Source organism: Bos indicus x Bos taurus, chromosome 2 (genome assembly GCF_003369695.1).
Source record: "Bos indicus x Bos taurus breed Angus x Brahman F1 hybrid chromosome 2, Bos_hybrid_MaternalHap_v2.0, whole genome shotgun sequence".
Classification (NCBI taxonomy): domain Eukaryota; kingdom Metazoa; phylum Chordata; class Mammalia; order Artiodactyla; family Bovidae; genus Bos; species Bos indicus x Bos taurus.
In genome coordinates, this window is record NC_040077.1 from 79,811,660 (window position 1) to 79,830,443 (window position 18,784).

At 39.5% G+C, this 18,784-nt stretch overlaps 1 protein-coding gene across 5 annotated transcripts in view; it reads left to right on the forward strand.

Moving 5' to 3' along the window:
- Window positions 1–18,784, forward strand: part of MYO1B (myosin IB) — a 199,214-nt gene that overhangs the window by 128,732 nt on the left and 51,698 nt on the right. For all 5 annotated transcript variants that reach the window (XM_027563152.1, XM_027563160.1, XM_027563136.1 and 2 more), the window contains exons 8-11: window positions 9,214–9,312; window positions 11,689–11,792; window positions 13,339–13,486; window positions 13,762–13,880. In XM_027563152.1, the coding sequence (XP_027418953.1) occupies window positions 9,214–9,312; window positions 11,689–11,792; window positions 13,339–13,486; window positions 13,762–13,880 (470 nt within the window). The remainder of the gene's footprint in view (window positions 1–9,213; window positions 9,313–11,688; window positions 11,793–13,338; window positions 13,487–13,761; window positions 13,881–18,784) is intronic.

Consider the following 18,784-nt stretch of genomic DNA (forward strand, 5'->3'; position numbering starts at 1 on the left):
GAAGATAAAATATGGATGCATATCCAGATTTTTGGCTGATGTGAAGTACTGTTTCTACTATTTGTTAATGCTTATTGATCTCATAAAATTTATACATTTACATTCGAGGATTTTGGACCTAATGTTATGAACTTAAAATGTTTGGAAACCTGTTGCTTTCATTAATAGCTATAGATACTTGTTTATAGTTATGGCAGTAAAAGGCAATTCAGACTGTGCAGAAAATATGGTACAAGTCTCAAGGGATTTTATTTCCTAAAAAGCATACAGATGTATTGGGTTGGTCAAAAAGTTCATTTGGGTTCTTCCATATGATCTTACAGGAAAACCTGAACAAACTTTTTGGTAATCCAATACTAAGAAGAAGCCTCAAGATTTCAAGTGTGCATATATACCTGAGGGAACTGTAAGGACAGGAGACAAATTGTCCTGTTCACAGTAACGTATCAGGAGCCTTGGGTGATATCTGGCATACAGTAGGTGCTCAGTAAATGCTGGAGACGAGGATGGAATTGGTTAAATATAGGTAGGCTCTGTGTTTTCCTGCTTTATTATTTGGGTCATATCCATGATCTTACGTATGCAGCTCTCAGTGATTTATCATGTGTGTGCCAATGTCTAAACAAAAAGACAAATTACTTAATTCTCTGTGCCTTCATTTCTTTATCTTTGAAATGAGGGTAATAGTGCTGATGTCATAGAATTGTGATGAGTTGTGAATAATTTGTTAACATCCAAAGCGCTTGTAACAGGGCCTGGCATGTAGTAAGCACTCAGTAAACGTTAGCTTCTTTTCATTGTACTTATTTGTTGATGGTCTCTAGCTCCCAGACCAATATATACCCTATAATAACAGAGACTTAGTTTGTATGGTTGCTGAATGACAGTAACTAAAATAGTGTCTGATGTCTATTATATAATTGTTGAATTAACTACATGTAAGTACCTAGTGTGCAACAAGTACAATTCGACACAGAGAAATTTATTGAATAATAAAGCTGCTTCTTCATTGGATAATTTTATCTGAAAATTCTATGCTAATCATTTAAAAATACTTTATCTAAATCCCAGAAAGGCTAACAGAATTGTTGGTAATCAAACTTCTCTGTTGCTGATGTCTGTTCAGCTTGAAAAAAGTAACACAATCCTGTGATTATGAACGAAAGCAAATGTTGAAGTTGGTGTGTGGTCCAGTTATGATTACTGCCCAGTAAACCACCCCAGGCTTAGTGGAGTAAAACAACACCCTGTCATATGCTCTTGGATTCTGTGGGTCAAGAATTCAGATGGAGTCAGCAGAGCTGGCTTGTCACTACAGCATATGGAGCTTCAGCTGCATGGACTTTCCCAGTGTTGGGGAAGACTTACACAAATGGTGGGGGTCATAGTCCTCTGGGGTCTTTGTCATTCACATGTCAGGCTTCTGTGCTGGGATCATTTAAGGACTGGGCTCAGCTAGACTGAGGGCCATCTACGTGTAGCCATGGGTGGTTTGGGCTTCTCACGGCAGGCTGGCTAGGTTCTGAGAGGGAGTGCCCCAAAAGGGAACATACTGACATACTGAAAGAACCAGGAAGAAGCCCGAGGAACCTGGGAAATCGTACAGTGTTACTTTGACACTCTTCAGTCCATGTAGGCACAAGTTTGCTCACTTTCAGTGCTGGGGGATGTGGACTGCACCTCTCAGTGGGAAGAGTGTGGAAAGAATCGGTGACCATTTTATTTTAAAAAGCCTAAACCCAATGGATTGTTTACAGAAATGGCCACAACAGTGTTTCAGCTTGGATCCACCCTCTGCAGTAGTCCCTTCTCTCATGACATAAGGCTTGGCTGTGAGATTTGTTTTGGTCAGTGGAACAACTCACAAATATGGTGCACTGACAAACTTGAAAATTGGTTCTTTGCTGGGACTTGTCCTCTCTTGCTTCTCTGGGGAACTGTCTCATCACCTTCATGTGTATGAACCTGGGTGAGTCAGCTGGATGATGAGAGACGCATGGAATGAACCAGCAGACGTATGAGTTGAGAGCATCTTAGGTCAGCCAGCTGCCAGCCAACCTGGGTTAGATCAGAAGAACTACAAAGCTAGCTCTCAGACTCATGAGTTAATAAATGATATTGGTCTAAGCTGGTAGGTTTTGGGACCTTTGCTATGCAGTGGAAAGTAAATAACTAAGACAGAAGTCTAATAAGTAATGTGCTTTCCCCACACAGTTTGGAAACACATGAGAAATAGGCATAGGAATCAAGCTGCAGAGAAGGCAGCTTTATTACTGTAGAGGCAAGGTTGAAGAAAGTGATTTGGTTTATCACCAAGAGGGGTGCTAGTAGTCCTCTGGCAGGTGGGCAGGTATCGACCACACTGAGCAGCCCCTGGGGAGTGGAGCAGAATGTGCACAGTGTGGGGAACCAGAGGACTGAGCTGTACACACATGCCCATTTCTTCTCCAAACTTCGCTGCTCAGAGGTGTATTTCCTCCTGCCAAGCGGAGGAGTGAGTCAGGGTCTCCTGGGCTGGGGAGTTAATTGCAGAAAATCCTTCCACATGGACTCAGAAAGCAGGAATAAATGCCCACCTTACTTACTAGAAAGATGAGGGGGATGGGTAGAAGGAATTGCTTTGAATTCCTTTTCTTTTACATTTCTTTTGAATTTTTGATGCAATTAATTTATGTGCTATCTCATGGCTTGCTGTTTAGTCCATATGTATGGCGCACTCATGCCATTTTGTAGCATATGGAATATAATTTTACTCTTTTTAAGTTGTTTGAGGTTTATAGCTTTTTTTCTTCCTTTTACATTATACCTTTGGCTTAATTGATGATGAGTGGGTGACTGGGAGCAGAACTGCTTGTTACAACACTTCCTAAAGGAAACTTGAATCTGCTTTGTTTTTGGTGGGTGGGTGGGTGTGTGTGTGTCTGTGTGTGTCTGTGTGTGTGTGTGTGTGTGTGTCTGTGTGTGTGTCTGTGTGTGTGTGTTATGTATTGAGGTGGAATTGGGGACTTTCCTGTACATGAATCAGTTCTCAACAGCTAGTGACTATTCAAGGTCTGTTTTTATAAATAAATAGGGTCTGTTTGTAATCTGTCTTCTTTAGAGTCAAAATTCATCAAAATTTGATGTACTGAGGCAGTACATCACCTAGTTTATAATTCAAGGCTGGGCTTTTTTAGCACTTTGACATTTAATACCCCTCCAGAAGACAGAAATAATCCACCATTGGTTGTGAAGTATCTGTAGCAATAAAGCTGAAATTTCAGAGAGCAATTCTGTTCCTCTGTAATGGATGGCTTTATATAAAAGTAGATGCTTTGTCTCATTTTTACTTTGGTATTCTTTCTTATATAAAAATATGTTTACCATGAAAAGAAAAGACTGCATGTTTATCATGAAATAAGACTACATACAATACTATAGAAGAAACCAGGTGTTCACATATGTCTAAATTAACCTCAGATTAAGAAATGAATTGGGATTTATTAGAATAGTGTGTGTAATAATAAGATATTGTGGACTAGATATTTCATTAATTTTATTTCAGGGTTGGGCATCAAATTTTAGATTCCGATACATAGACACATGAGTAATTTTTCAGTTATTAGATAAATTTTAAATTTGTATTAGAAAAAAATCCGTGGTGAAAATGCATAAGTGCTATATATATGGAACCAGATTCTAGCAAAAAACCCATAGTTAATCAGGTAGATAATAAGGCACATTTTCTTAGGGTTTCAAACCCCAAATTGGTTTTTTATGTGTAGACACTGAGAGCCCTTTCACAACTTTTAATGCAACATGTCCAGCTATCTTTGGTACTGATTTATCACTTTAGGATTCTGACTTTTGAGTTAGAACTTTAAGCTGATTTCTTAAAAATGAAAATGCTGCGTGGAGGTGGAGATATGGGAAAAAACTGTCATACCAGGTGTTTGAGGGCTTGCAAAGTCTGGGACATGTAGCCACACAGAGGTCTGTGTGAGACCCGGGCTGAAAGAGAGCCCTGGAGTGAGCACCCATGTCTGCTTTCTTTTAGTATAATACATGGGCACAGGGAGTGATTTGTAAGAAGATATTTGCCCCATCTTTTTTACTTTAAAGCTTGTCTTTAGTGAAACTTCCTAATTGTCAATCTTGAGGGTAATGTTTTATATTTCCAAAAATACACTGTAGAGTTGATTTTAGAATATATACCCCAATGTATGAACAAACATTTGTTCATAATCCAAGTTTTTCATTGAAATTACCATCAGTTATGCCCAGTAAATCACTGGTTATTTGACATTTTTTCTTCAGGGATGGTGATCCAAGGCAGCAGAGTCCATATGGAGATAAATGTTGTTACTTAGGTGGCAGGTCCTTAATTACTGCTAACTGTATCATTTCGCATTAGGGAAGGGACATAGATCCATTGAAAAAGCCGTGTGTGTGTGTGTGTGTTTGTGCACGTGTGTGCGTGCATGCACTTGCATTTGCTCTGTCGTGTCCGACTCTTTGTGACCATATGGTCTGTAGCCCACCAGGCTTCTCTGCCCATGGAATTTTCCAGGCAAGAATAGTGGAGTGGGTTGCCATTTCCTATTCCAGGGGATCTTCCTGACCCAGGGATTGAACCTGTGTCTCTTGTGTCTCCTCCATTGGCAGGCAGATTCTTTACCACTGTGCCACCTGGGAAGTCCTCAGTGCCACTCACTTTTTTCTAGTGTGTATCTGTGGAGAGGAGCAGGGCTCATTGTCATTCCTGCCTTACAAGCAAAACAGGCAAAGCTGATTCTTCTATAAGCTTTAATCAAGATCTTGGACCATTTCTTTTTTCTTTTCTGTCCAGGAAGAGAGATTATATGTCAAGTAAAGAAACTTTGATCCTGCTATCTAATCCTTTAACTGTTATACTCCAAGTAATGCGAAATTTTTTCTTCTTTGAAACCACTACTTGTTCTTTTATTCCTTGGCTTATTAAAAGACTTTCTTTTTTAACAGGTGCAAACATGGACATTTTACTTCTTTCATTTCTTGTGCCTTAGGGAGGTTGTCTCAGTGCCAGGCACATGTATCAGCTATGAACTAGCAAGTAATTAGTCAAAACTAAGAAAGCCCCTCAGTTGGTCTGGTGCTGTTAATAGTCAGGTGTCAGTGTCATGGTGGAGTCAGGGGGGAAGTTCTGATTCCAGAATTTCTTTGTCCCTTCCCATTGCTTTTCCCCTTTAGAATGTCTTCATAGGTTTCTTTCTTCCCTTTAAACTTAAATTTATATCAGATATCAAATGGGCTTCCCTAGTGGCTCAGACAGTAAAGAATCTGCCTGCAGAGCAGGAGACATGAATTTGATCCCTGAGTTAGGAAGATTCCCTGGAGAAGGGATTGGCTACCCACTCCAGTATTCTTGCCTGGGAAATCCCATGGACAGAAGAGCCTGGTGGGCGATGGTCCATGGGGTCGTAAAGAGTCAGACACAACTGAGTGATGAACACTTTCACTTATATCAAATTTAATATGAACTTAGATTTATGTCTTGAGGGAGGAATGTAGCTTCACTGGAATATATGGAATATATGGAGATTATTTTACTGTCTTCTCTATTAAATATCTGGTGTATCCTGTACTCCTTTTTATTAAGTTGTTAGCAGAGCTGCAGTCTTGTTAGCAGTGGTAGCAGAAGCATCTAAAACAAAAGAGGAGGCCGTGGCAGTGTTTTGCTTTGCCTTAAGTCAGGGTCATACTTAAATAAATTTAAATGTTCAGGTGGCAAGTCCTTAGAGTGAATTGAATTTATTTGAGTAATTATTTGATATGGCTTCATGCTGTTAGGTTATGTTGGTGCACGCACATTTAAAAAATAGAATAGGGAATGGCTTTAAGCACTAGTAAATTATTTGGGAGCAAACATTTTCCTGATTACTTTTCTGCCTCGAAGCTTATAACTTAAAGAAAAGTCATAAAGAAATAAGCTCTGGGATAATCGACATAGCATTTTACGTGGTAAAACCCTTAACTGCTTTGTAGTAAAAGGCTCTCACTTTGTGATCAAGTTGTTTAGGTGAAGTCAAACATTTTTTGTGAAGAATAGTCTCAGCCTTTCCAAGTGTTTATGGATTTAGCATTCTGTTTGAAAGAAAATTATAAAGCGCATAAGCAGGATACCTTAGTCTCCTAAAGCTTTGCATTCTGGCTCTGTCGCTTAGTAACAATGTGTTGCCTCGTTTTCTCATCTACAATATGGGGCTTGTAAAATCAACTTCAGAGGAGGTATGATAATAAATGAAAAGTATTGAATGCGGAGCAAAAGGTCAGTGAAAGTTTCCTTGTACTTCCCCTCCTGCACTTTTTCTTTTAAACTCAGGTTGTATTATGTTTCAGATTTGAATGTGATAGTGATCACTGATTATATCAGGATGTGTGGTACAAGGAGTATACTGGCCAGCATTCCTTTCCACACTGCATAAGCGGATATCATTCATTAACTTGGTGACTGTTATCTGCTGAATCATACAACCATCACTGTTTCTAAGCTCCCCATTGTGTGTGAGCATGTGTTCAAATGTGCCAAACATGAGGCTGGCCATGTTGCTGTTGCACAGCGTGTCCCTGTCACGGGCTCTGAAGTTGATTTCGTGTCTTGAAGTAAGTAGTACAGTTTGCTTGTGGAGTGTAACTGGGTGAGTGGCACTGAACAGTTGTTCGTCATCATCATTGAGGTGCCCCGTGAGGCGAGGGCAGCATAGTGGGATTCTTGGTGCTATGGGGAGAGCCTGGGTTTTGCAGGCTTTCACAGGTGAAGGACACATGGTCATTCTGCCTTTCTCATCCCCACCTTCTGCTGTCTCTCTCAAGGGTGTTGGCAGCCCACCTTAGACAAAGCTGCTGCCCTTGGTTTGAGTGGTGAGAGTGATTGAGACAGTTGTAGGTGTGACAGTTGTAGGTCCAGAGGAAGAAGGTCTTCAGGTGTGTAGTCGGTGCTGGGCTCATCCCAGGTAATTCTGTCATATGGTGGGTGAGCAGTAAGTGAGCTTCATGAAAGGATGAAGTAAACTGGAGCATTTGTTTCTGTTTTTCATGTAGTTACTTTCTTCTAGGCTTGAGGAATTAGGATTAGTTAGTGTCTCAATGCGGAGAAGGCAATGGCACCCCACTCCAGTACTCTTGCCTGGAAAATCCCATGGACGGAGCAGCCTGGTAGGCTGTAGTCCATTGGGTCGCTAAGAGTTGGACACGACTGAACGACTTCACTTCACTTTTCACTTTCATGCATTGGAGAAGGAAATGGCAACCCACTCCAGTGTTCTTGCCTGGAGAATCCCAGGGACAGGGGAGCCTGGTGGGCTGCCGTCTCTGGGGTCGCACAGAGTTGGACATGACTGAAGAGACTTAGCAGCAGCAGCAGTGTCTCAGTGAAGACTCTGCCCAGGCACTGAGTTCTTTCTTCTAAAACTGTGCTGGTACTCTTAGGACCCCAGAGGAGCTTGGTCCATGATGAGTGCCATCATATACTTTTATCCTTACCTGTTTTGTTTATTCTGTCTGCTGCCTTGGATGTCAGTATTTATTGATTGAAATGTTTAGTCCTTAGACATGATGACTATTAAACAATCCTTTTTTGAGTTTTATGTCACTTGTGCTTTTCAGTTTCAGTTTTTTTGGCTAAATATGAAGTCTTCATTACTCTCCATCTGTGATTTGAGGGCATTTGCAGTTGTCCAAGTCAAGTAAGAGCTGAAGGTGAAATCTCTGCAGCATCTTATTCTTAATAATTTTTGTATTTACATGTTTTTGTTCTTTCTGTCAACTTTATGTATCCTCTTAACCTATCTCTTCATTCTTACAAACGGCCTCATGTATTTGGAGCACCCTAGGACGTCCCTGTTCACTGAATCAACACTTTTTAACTCTCCCTAAACTCCTCCTCTTGTGCTGGTAAGGTTTCCAGAAATATGAGTTAAGAAGTTTAGGGAAAAGTCCCTGTGAAATTGCACACTGTACTCTCCTTTACTAATTTTTTGGATAATGTTTAGATTTCAGTCTGATGGTAAATCGAATGTGTCTGTTCTCTAGAATTAGTGCTCAATAATGGGATCACTGATGCATAATTTTATAAGTAAATTTGGCCTTTGACCACAGAATCCAGACCCTCTTTTATATTGCTGGTCAGTGATAAACAGGACTCTAGGTAGGAATATTCTCTGCAGTTGTACTTTGCCACTCTCTGTTTCTGCCACAGTGGTGCCTTTCTGGTTGGCTTGCTGGTATTCATCCCTTCCTTTCTCCCTGTCTGCCTCCCTCCCTTCCTGAACATTTGATAATATGTAAATTACAGCATGAAAAAATTATCCAGCATCAATGAAAGTATACTGTCAGATAACACCAGATTCCATTAAATGAGAACCATCTTTCATTCTTTAAGACTTCAAGAGATCAAAGAGGTTTGCTTCTCTTATGCCAGGTAGCACTGGGGTCAGATGGCTTGATTTCAAATCTTTCTTAAGCACTTGAACTATCAGTTTTTTCATCTGTGAAGTTATACCTTACAAAATGATGAGGATTCAATGACATAATGTCTATAAAGCACTTAGCATAAAATATCAAAAATATTTAATTTGTTATCATTATAACTCTTCAGTGAATTCTTAACTGAATGGCTGCATTTCCTTACTTGGACTTGTAATACTACATATTGAAGAACCTAATGTCATCAGGTTGCACTAGTAGTAAAGAACCCTCCTGCCGATGCAGGAGATGCAGGAAACTTGGGTTTGATCCCTGGATGGAAAGATCCCCTGGAGGGGATGGCAAACCACTCTGGTATTCATGGCTGGAGAATCCCATGGACAGAGGAGCCTGGCAGGCTACAGTCCATAGGATTGCAAGGAGTTGGACACGACTGAAGCAACTTAGCATGCATGCAGTGTCATCATATATAAAATCAAGAGAATATTATTATAAAAGCTGTGTTGTCTTTAATCAGCTTGTTGATTGTATTGTTAAACTTATTTTGCATATTCACTATTGTTCACCCGGAAGCTGGTTTGTTTAATTTAGTGGTTCTAGTTAGAGTTGTGCTTCTTCCTGAAAGTAGAACTGAAAATGTAGCTTCTGTTATTACTTTATTAGTACAAAACAGAAAATGAAAAAGAAAGTTGAGGGGGAAGAGAAAGAAGCACAGTGTATTTGAAAGTGAGATTAATGCTGTATTATGCTTTTGATTCTTTTTCTCTTTAGATCTTTTAGAGAAATCTCGAGTTGTTAAGCAGCCAAGAGGCGAAAGAAACTTCCATGTGTTTTATCAGCTGCTTTCTGGTGCCTCTGAAGAGCTTCTCAGTAAGTCCCTGTTTTTGTGTTTTAATTTAATTTTTACTATTGCAGCATCCAAAGAAGAAGTGTCCCTTATGATTTTCCTCTTTTTCTCTTAAAATTTTTCCATAATTCCACTTGAAGGGAAGAACACGATGGGTTGGCTTCTACCGCCTTACAGTCTTTGGTATCTGTCTCTGTAGTACCTCACCAGGTACTGGAACGTGTCTCAGATGCATTGCTAAAAGAGCTAAAAGTTGGGGGAGGGACTCATTATCAATTAAAAAAAAATAAAATGGAAGACTATAATTTGTGTTTCAGATGGGTTGCTAAAAGAGCTAAAAATTGGGGGAGAGGCTCATTATCTATTAAAAAAAAATGGAAGAATATAATTAGTCCACTTGGAGAGAAGTTAGCAGGGAGCAGTAGATGAGTATAATCATATAAAAACATACTACTCAGTGACAATTTAAAAATAGTGGAAAAGACATTTGCAACTGATACAAGAGATAAAAATATGACCTTTAGATATTTTAGAGAATTATTATAAGTCCATCAGGAGAGTATCCAGTAGTCAGTAACTAAGTGATGAAAAGTTTTGAACAAATAGTTTAAACAAAAAGAGCTATGGAAAATCAACACACTTGGGGAAAAAATTACCCTCATACTCAGTTCAGTTCAGTCACTCAGTCATGTCCGATGCTTTGCGATCCTGTGGACAGCAGCACGCCAGGCCTCCCTGTCTATCACCAACTCCTGGAGTTTACTTAAACTCAAGTCCATTGAGTTGGTGATGCCATCCAACCATCTCATCCTCTGTCATCCCCTTCTCCTCCCACCTTCAGTCTTTCCCAGCACCAGGGTCTTTTCCAGTGAGTCAGTTCTTCACATCAGGTGGCCAAAGTATTGGAGTTTCAGCTTCAGTATCAGTCCGTTCAATGACTGTTCAGGACGGATTTCCTTTAGGATGGACTGGTTGGATCTCCGTGCAGTCCAAGGGACTCTCTCAAGAGTCTTCTCCAGCACCACAGTTCAAAAGCATCAATTCTTCGGCACTCAGCCATCTTCACAGTCCAACTCTCACATCCATACGTGATTACTAGAAAAACCATAGCCTTGACTAGTTGGACCTTTGTTGACAAAGTAATGTCTCTGCTTTTTAATATGCTGTCTAGGTTGGTCATAACTTTTCTTCCAAGGAGCAAGCATCTTTTAATTTCATGGCTGCAGTCACCATCTGCAGTGATTTTGGAGCCCCAAAAAATGAAGTTTGTCACTGTTTCCACTGTTTCCCCATCTATTTGCCATGAAGTGATGGGACAGGATGTCATGATCTTAGTTTTCTGAATGTTGAGTTTTAAGCCAACTTTTTCATTCTCCTTTTTTACTTTCATCAAGAGGTTCTTTAGTCCTTCTTCACTTTCTGCCATAAGGGTGGTGTCATCTGTGTATCTGAAGTTATTGAATTTCTCCTGGCAATCTTGATTCCAGCTTGTGCTTCATCCAGCCTGGCATTTCTCATGATGTACTCTGCATATAAGTTAAATAGGCAGGATGACAGTATACAGCCCTGACATATTCCTTTTCTAATTTGGAACCTGTTGATCCATGTCCAGTTCTAACTGTTGCTTCCTGACCTGCATACAGATTTCTCAGGAGGTAGGTCAGGTGGTCTGGTATTCTCATCTCTTGAAGAATTTTCCACAGTTTGTTGTGATCCTCACAGTCAAAGGCTTTGGCATAGTCAATAAAGCAGAAGTAGATGTTAATTATCCACAAATGTAAATTGAAGCAGCACTGAAGTAGCCCCTACACATGTTATTAGCTAAAGTTATTGAAGAGGATAAAGCTAGCAGAGTTGTCAGGACTGATCAATCTATCTAGAGCTTCTGAGTATCACTTCAAAGTGAGGACTTTTTCCTGGGGGACTAGTTGGCAAAGCAGAAGAAGTCATAAAATGATCAGACTTTGCTGCCCAGGCACACCACTTTTTGGATTACATCCCAATGGAATCATTCAAAAGAATCCAAAGAATATTTTGTGTGAAGACATTTATCACTGGCTTTTATTTATTATAACAAACTGGAGAAAATCCAAGTGTCCAACAGTGGGAGAATCACTAGGCAGACATCATATGTTATAAGGAAACAGCTCATTGAAGATAAATAATCCAAATATGGAAAGGGCCTGCAAAAAAAAAAAAGTTTGAAATATGTACACATGATAAAGGTGATTTTGGACAAATACTATTACTGATATATTTGAGTTGATACCATTTATTTCTGTTCTTTTGGTTCAATGCATAGTATGAAAGTCTTTTATCTGAAGGGTTAAAGGAATGAGATGTTAAAGATGATTAGATTTATTGAAGTAACTTATCAACTCATATGTGTGATTCAATAGATAAGCTTAAACTTGAGCGGGATTTCAGCAGATATAACTACCTGAGTCTGGACTCGGCCAAAGTTAATGGAGTGGATGATGCAGCAAATTTCAGAACCGTTAGGGTAAGATGTAATACTTTTATTACTCTTTAAAATGGGTAATGTTATATTGCTCAATCAGAATTGTTAAAGTTTGGACTTTTCTTTGATTCCTAACTCATGCTCCCAAAGGTTTTATAATTATAGTATTTATTGTATTTTTATTAGTTTGATATTTTACTAGCTCAATAGTCATACGGTATTGAGAAGGCCAGGCTTTATTGGAGCATGCAATTTTACTGTTTATCAAAAGGAGCTTTCTTATCTATTTTGGGGTTTGACTTTTTATATTGTACTGAAATTCCAAATGTATTTATAACCAATGCTCAGTAGTTAATTTCCACATTTGAAAACTGTCCTACAATCATGTTAAGTCAAATCTATTTTTCAGACAGAAAGTCATGTTTATATATAGTTTTTGAAAAATCTTCCATAAAACAGAATAATTAGCATTTGTGTTCATTAGAAAAAAAAATCATTTTAAATTAAATTCTGCTTTCTATGTTTCTGAGGCACTTGGAAAGTTGCTTCTATTAGGAAATGATCCTGCTAACTGTTATTTACATCCAGATGATACAGCTGCAATAGTGGCAGGGGTGGGCATAGGCTGGATTATAGATAAAATAAGATTGGAATCAGTTCATCTTTAGGGGTGAGTGAATATAACATGTGGTTCTTTTCCTGCTCTCTAGACTTGTGTATGTTTGAAATTTCTAGAATGATAAATCTTATAGTACTCCCATTGCTGTGTAACCTAGTCATTATAAATAAATAGGTAGATTGACTGGGGTGGGGGGAAGTAAATAAGTAAGCAAGCAAACTGGGCTGTTCTCCAAAAAGAAAACGTTTCTTGAGAGTATCATTTTTTCTAAGTTGTCTGAACAGCCTCATATGGAAGCCTGTTGATCCCTGGTCATGATTTTAAGTTTGGGACCAGTTCTGTGATTACTTTGCTTGGCAAATCATTGGCACACAATAAAAATTTATGACTGGACGAATGTTCCTTATTACCCATAGTTCCTGGAATTGAGCACTTCACCTTTGCAAACCACAGTTTTTCTCATATGTAAAATAAATGAGGAGGTTTTTTGGTAGGGGATTACGTAAGGTTTTTTGCTTGGTTTTGTTTCTAGCAGCAGAACACCAGTATGAAAACACACACACACACAGCTGCTGACACACACATGCACGCGCACACACACACACACACACACAGAGCTGCTGTGGTTGGAATTGGAGTGGGAACCGAGGGCTCAGCTCTCCACCTTCTCTCCCTCTATCTTCCTCTTTGCCACAGCCCGTGAAATACCCCAGGGCTCCTTGAATCAGAATTTGAAACCACTGAGCAAGATAGAGCCCCTCATTGGTGCTAATTCAGTTCATTCATTGTTAGGTTGGCCACAAGTTCGTTCAGATTTTTCCATATGATGTTAGTTTTGCCTTTTGGAAAGTTTACTCTGGGACACTTTGTCTTTTTGATTTTTTTTCAGAGGCGAGTCTGTTTTATGATTTATTTTTTTTTAAATAATAGAGAACTTCAGACAGAAAACAGTTGCTTTTTCTCCCCTAGAATGCCATGCAGATTGTGGGTTTCATGGACCATGAAGCTGAGTCTGTGTTGGAGGTGGTGGCTGCGGTGTTGAAGCTGGGGAACATTGAGTTCAAGCCTGAATCGCGAGTGAATGGCTTAGATGAAAGCAAGATCAAAGATAAAAATGGTAAGTCAGTGGAGGACGGGCCCTGTTGAGAAAAACTGACTTTGAACTTCTGCCCAGTTTTTAATGTAGAAAGTAAAACTTACTTTGAGTTGAAAAAACTTTCTAGTGAAACCGAGCAGAAATGTAATTACAGCTCAGTCTGAAGTCTTTTAATTTATATATTTTACACTGATTGATTTGAAAATGATTTAGAAAGAACGCTGTAAGCCTTGAAAGTGATTGATTATTAGCAGCAGATATGCAGTAACTCTTTGTGACCATTCCCCCTACAACAGAGTTAAAAGAAATTTGCGAGCTGACCGGCATTGACCAGTCAGTTCTAGAGCGAGCTTTCAGCTTCCGAACAGTTGAGGCCAAGCAAGAGAAAGTTTCAACTACACTGAATGTGGCTCAGGTGGGTGAAACATAATGTCTAGAAGGGAGTTTTTAAAGTCTTCAGAATCTTGTATAAGTGGAAACAAAAATTTTATTTTTCAGGCTATTATCCTGTCGTATTATATTCTAGGCATTGTTTTAGGCACTAGGGGTACAGAGTAAACTAAACACACAAAGATCCCTGCCTTTGTGGAGCTTAAAATTTTGTCAGGAGGAGCCAGACAAAGCAGTAGACCTAGAAAATTCATATAGCAAGCTAGCAGGTGATAAGTGCAATGGACAGAGAAGAAAGTAGAGCAGAGTAAGGGGGACCCATAGTGTTCAGGGCAGAGGGGTTGAGTGAGCTGAGAAATAGCTGGAGAGTTGTGAGCACAGGTGGTATGATCTGCCTTGTAAGGGGTCATTCTGGCTGCAGTATAGACAGCAGAATGTAAGGGACAGAGGGTGTCTTAGTCACTTTGGCTGCTTTAACAGAATACTGTATTCTCTTTAAACAAAAACAGTTATTTTTCACAGTTCTTGAGGCTGGAAGGCTGAGATTAGAGTGCCAACATAGTGGAATTTGTGCTGAGGGCCCTCTTCCTTATATACAGACACCTGCCTACTTACTGTGTCCTCACATGGCAGAGAGAAGGAGTGAGCAAATGTGAGCTTTGGTGTCTTCATCCCTTTTTAAGGGTATTGGTCCCATTATGGGGACTCCAGCCTCACCACCACATCTAAATCTAACTGCCTTTTAAAGGCCCCCACCTCCAAATACCGTCACACTGGGGCTTCAACATATGGATTTGAGGGAGGGGGATACACATTCATAACTCAGGGGAGCGCACAGTTGTGTGCTAACCCAGAGTCAATAGTGGCTTTTGAACCAGATGGCGGCAGTGGAATGAGAAGTATATTTTGAAAGGGGATGCAATAAGATTTGCTGATGCGTTGATATGTGTGAGATGAAAGACAGAGAAGAGTCAAGGGTGACTCCCAACATTTTTGGCCCAAGCACCATTATTGATTTGGAGAAGACAGTGGGGGAAGCTGGCTGTGGTTAAATGACCAGATTGGCTTCCCTGCCTTTCTTACTGTTCCCCCTCCACCCTCCACACTTAGGCCAGTGGAGTCTTTCTAAGACACAAGTCTGAGTTGCTTATGTCTTTTCTCCTTTGGTTCAAGGATGGATGAACAGATGTATTCCAGCATGCTTGTATATGTAGGAGCTTGTATAGACCTTTTCAGTATAAACGCTTTGTTCTATGGCTTAGACACTGTCCCACCAGTCACTGTTGATCTGGGCTAGAATTAAACGGTTAACTCAGGATTTTTCCCACTCAGGCCTGTTCTGTCTAGCTGTATTTTCATCCTCCTTGTAAGTAGCCTTAAGCATCTGCAAGACATAGAGTGGGCTTAGTCTGCCTCTCTACTGCTCTGAGCTAGACTTTCTTACTAACCCAAAACACATACATGCTTTTAGCTTTCTTTCAACATTGATTTCTTACTTAAGATGAGCAGTTTTGACTATGAAAATACTATAGCTTTATAATTATGTAAATTTGAAGTGTAACAATCCTTTTCTAGCTATAACTGCTATGTGTCCTTCTTCCTAAGTTACTACTACTGCTACCATGTCTGTCCTTGTCCACCTCACTCATTCAGAGTCAGATGGTGAGTCACTTGCCTCATCAAGAAAAATTGGTTGAGAGCCCACACAGCGGAAGCCTCCGGGTAGACCATTAGTAGGGACCTAAGAACATGATTTCTGAGCCAGTCTTTGAATGATTAGATGTATAAAGAATAGACGAAATGGTATTTCAAAAAGAAAAGTGTGAGAGGAGCCAGGTTTGGAGTACATAGTAGAAAAGAGTTGATCAGGCTTGGTTAAGGCTATAAATATGTAAAGAGGATTCAGAGCTACATGGCTAGAAATGATGTCAGAGCGGATTGTGTGCAACAGCGGTTCTCCAACTTGAGGGTGCATGAGAATCACCTGGAGGCTTTCTTAGACACGGTTTGCAGGTCATACTCCCTGCAGTGTTTGGTTCAGTAGGTCTGAGGTAGGATGGGAGAATTTGCATTTCTAACAAATTCCCAGTTGCCGCTGCTGCTGCTACGGTCCATCCCGAGGTCCCATTTTGAGAATATTTCAACAGAGTGGGGATGGTGAAGTATATAGTGATGCGGTGAGAAAACATCTGTTTAAGAGGCCCTTTAGGAATATTTCATATATATTATATATATATGGAATATATATGGATGTATTTCTGTCTTTTTAGTGTGTGTTTTATTCTTGCATTTTAATGATCCTGTACAGAAATCAGACCCAGGTGCCTCTTACATTTATAATTTTGGGTCACCTTGCATTACAGGGTAAAACTTTCCCCCATTCTTTTAACCATTGACATAAAAAATTGGCTTGAGATCTCAGATTATTCAGCTTCTTATTCTAGTTTTTTTATTGGTGTTGTAGGATTCATGGAGTTTGTTTCCACAAGTCTTATGGCCTAAAAGATTTTTATTCCTACAAGATGTGATTTGTTTTATTACCTTTTCCTCATGACTTCAATTCTTGGGCCCCATTATCATCTTTACTGCTCTATGCCTCATTTTCCCCAAGGCATTTAGATCTTTCCCCAGATGGAATGACTAATATTGAAATAACAGAAACTCAAGACAGAGTTATTATTCAGCTTCTACCACATACTTGAACCTTGGCTCCCAGAGTCCCTGTCATCTGACCCTAAATGACTTCTCCCAGTTTATTCCCTGATAGTTCTCTAAATGCCATACTCATTTCTACCTGGGGTCTTTGCTCCTGCTTATCCATGTAATTGCTAATTCCTTCTGCTGTCTAGATGGTCCTTGAATTGTACCTCATCTAGGAAGCCTTCTGCAATCATAAAGCCCCGATTATTCCTTCTCTGAACTTGTTTTTCTCCTGCAAACTCCTTTAGAACTTGCCCTTTGATTGTTTGACCTCCTATATTCCTCTCTAAGCTCCCGGAAGGTGGGCCCCATGCCATGCATCTCTGTGTCTCCACTTACCCTACTGTCCTGGGTCACTCCTGATACTGGACATCATCTTGGAAGCAGATTCCTCCTGGGGTTTTTCTCTAAGAGCTTCATCAACTGCAGAAACAGTCATGTCATTTGTGCTTAGAATCTGAGATGGCGAGTCTGTGCACTCGGCGTCTTCCCTTATTTCTACACACCTTACTCATGATCCTTATATGGGAATAATCCGTCCTTTGGAGGATGTTACTGTGGAGATGAGGTGGCAGCAGTCAGACCCAAGAAACTACAGGTAGCAAACTGACATCCGTGAGGCCAGATACAGCTCAGTAGGTGTACTTTATTTGATGAATATTTGAGGAAATTGTAGTTTTGGCTTATTTGTTTTTGGCTTATTTGTGTTAGCTTGCTTTTTAAATTTTGAAGTTGAGTTCCTTTAACCTGGAATGCAGTTTCCATCTCGCTTGGACCCCACTATTTCCCGTTGATTTCTATTGTGCAGTCCCTAAAAGCATCTGAGTTTGAGACTTCTAAATAAGTTTTTGAACAAAACAAGGACGATTAAGATTGTCAGTGGTTACACTTTAAAAAATATAGAGCAGTTTACCAGAATAAGTTGTCAGTATTCATTCAGTTGCATACTGAAACAGTGGTTTGTTTATAGCAAATTGCATACGGTTAGGAGAGCTGGATGATGTGATGATGAAATAGGGTCTGTTTATAAATAAGTAGTGTTTGGAAATGACTTGAACTTATAAGAAGAAAGGGGAAAGGATTAAGAAAGAATTACCTAGGTTTATGAAGCCATAGAAGAGGACAAGGACACTTCAAAATATACCTGCAGACACTAGGCACTTAAATTATCTATTTAAAAAAAAAAAAAAAAAAACAGAACAAAACCTAGAAGAAAGGGTATTGGAGAAAGACCAGTCTTCTAAATTAAACATTCTGTCTTTGTGTCAGCATTTTATAAACATTTTCTTCTGTGGAATTATTCCCTCTGCCTCCCAGCCCCCACCCCATGTATAGTATCGGACGGTCAGGCTTTATTTTTTTACCAACGTCTAGGTGAATTTTCTAACCCATATTGAAGTAGCTGCCTGAGACTTAGGGAGACGGGTTTGGGATTAGCATGGAAGTATCAGATAAAGGGAAAAGGTACTCTCTTCCCAGCTGTAGTATGTTACCATGGAGTGAGTCTGTTATTAAAGTTGTCACACTTCATTTAAAGAAGAATTGTAGAGAAAGAATGTTCACATAATCTAGTATATTGTGTTCTTTATAAAATAAAAATGATTCATTTGAACTGTAATGCCCAACTTTCTGTTTATAAACAATGGAGTACACACATATGTCTAGTATTAAAAACAGCAACAGAACCTCTTGTTTCCTGGGGCCTATCTCTTCTTGGGCTCCTGCTCCCCGTTTCCAGGCCTGTCCCCAGAGCAATGGTATCAGACGTATCACTAGTACTCCTGCATACCCTTGGCAGCCTGGATGTTTGCTTAGGGTCTGTTAGGTCTCCTGACCAAACCCAACTTTCTCCAACCTTTGTATTCTAAATCAAGGTCAGAGAGACGTCCATGTCTTCTACCTATTCTTTGTTAAGTAGCTGTGAACAGCTTTCAAACAGACAACCGAGTGAAAGCACTTTATTTTTATTATACAAAGTATTATCCAACAACATGTTGTTACACTGCTTATTACGAAAGTTTTTTTAAATGCTCAAAAGACTGATTGATGAAAAATAATTAGAGAGCTCATCAGTCAAAACCATTTTCAGTATATTTCCTTTGAGTTTCCTACATCTAATAGTTAAAAAAAATAGTTGTTATTATAATAAATGTATACTTTTTATTATCACAAAGCACAATAGGGATTTTTCATTTCATTATCTGATTTTTATAACAGTCATTCTGTGAT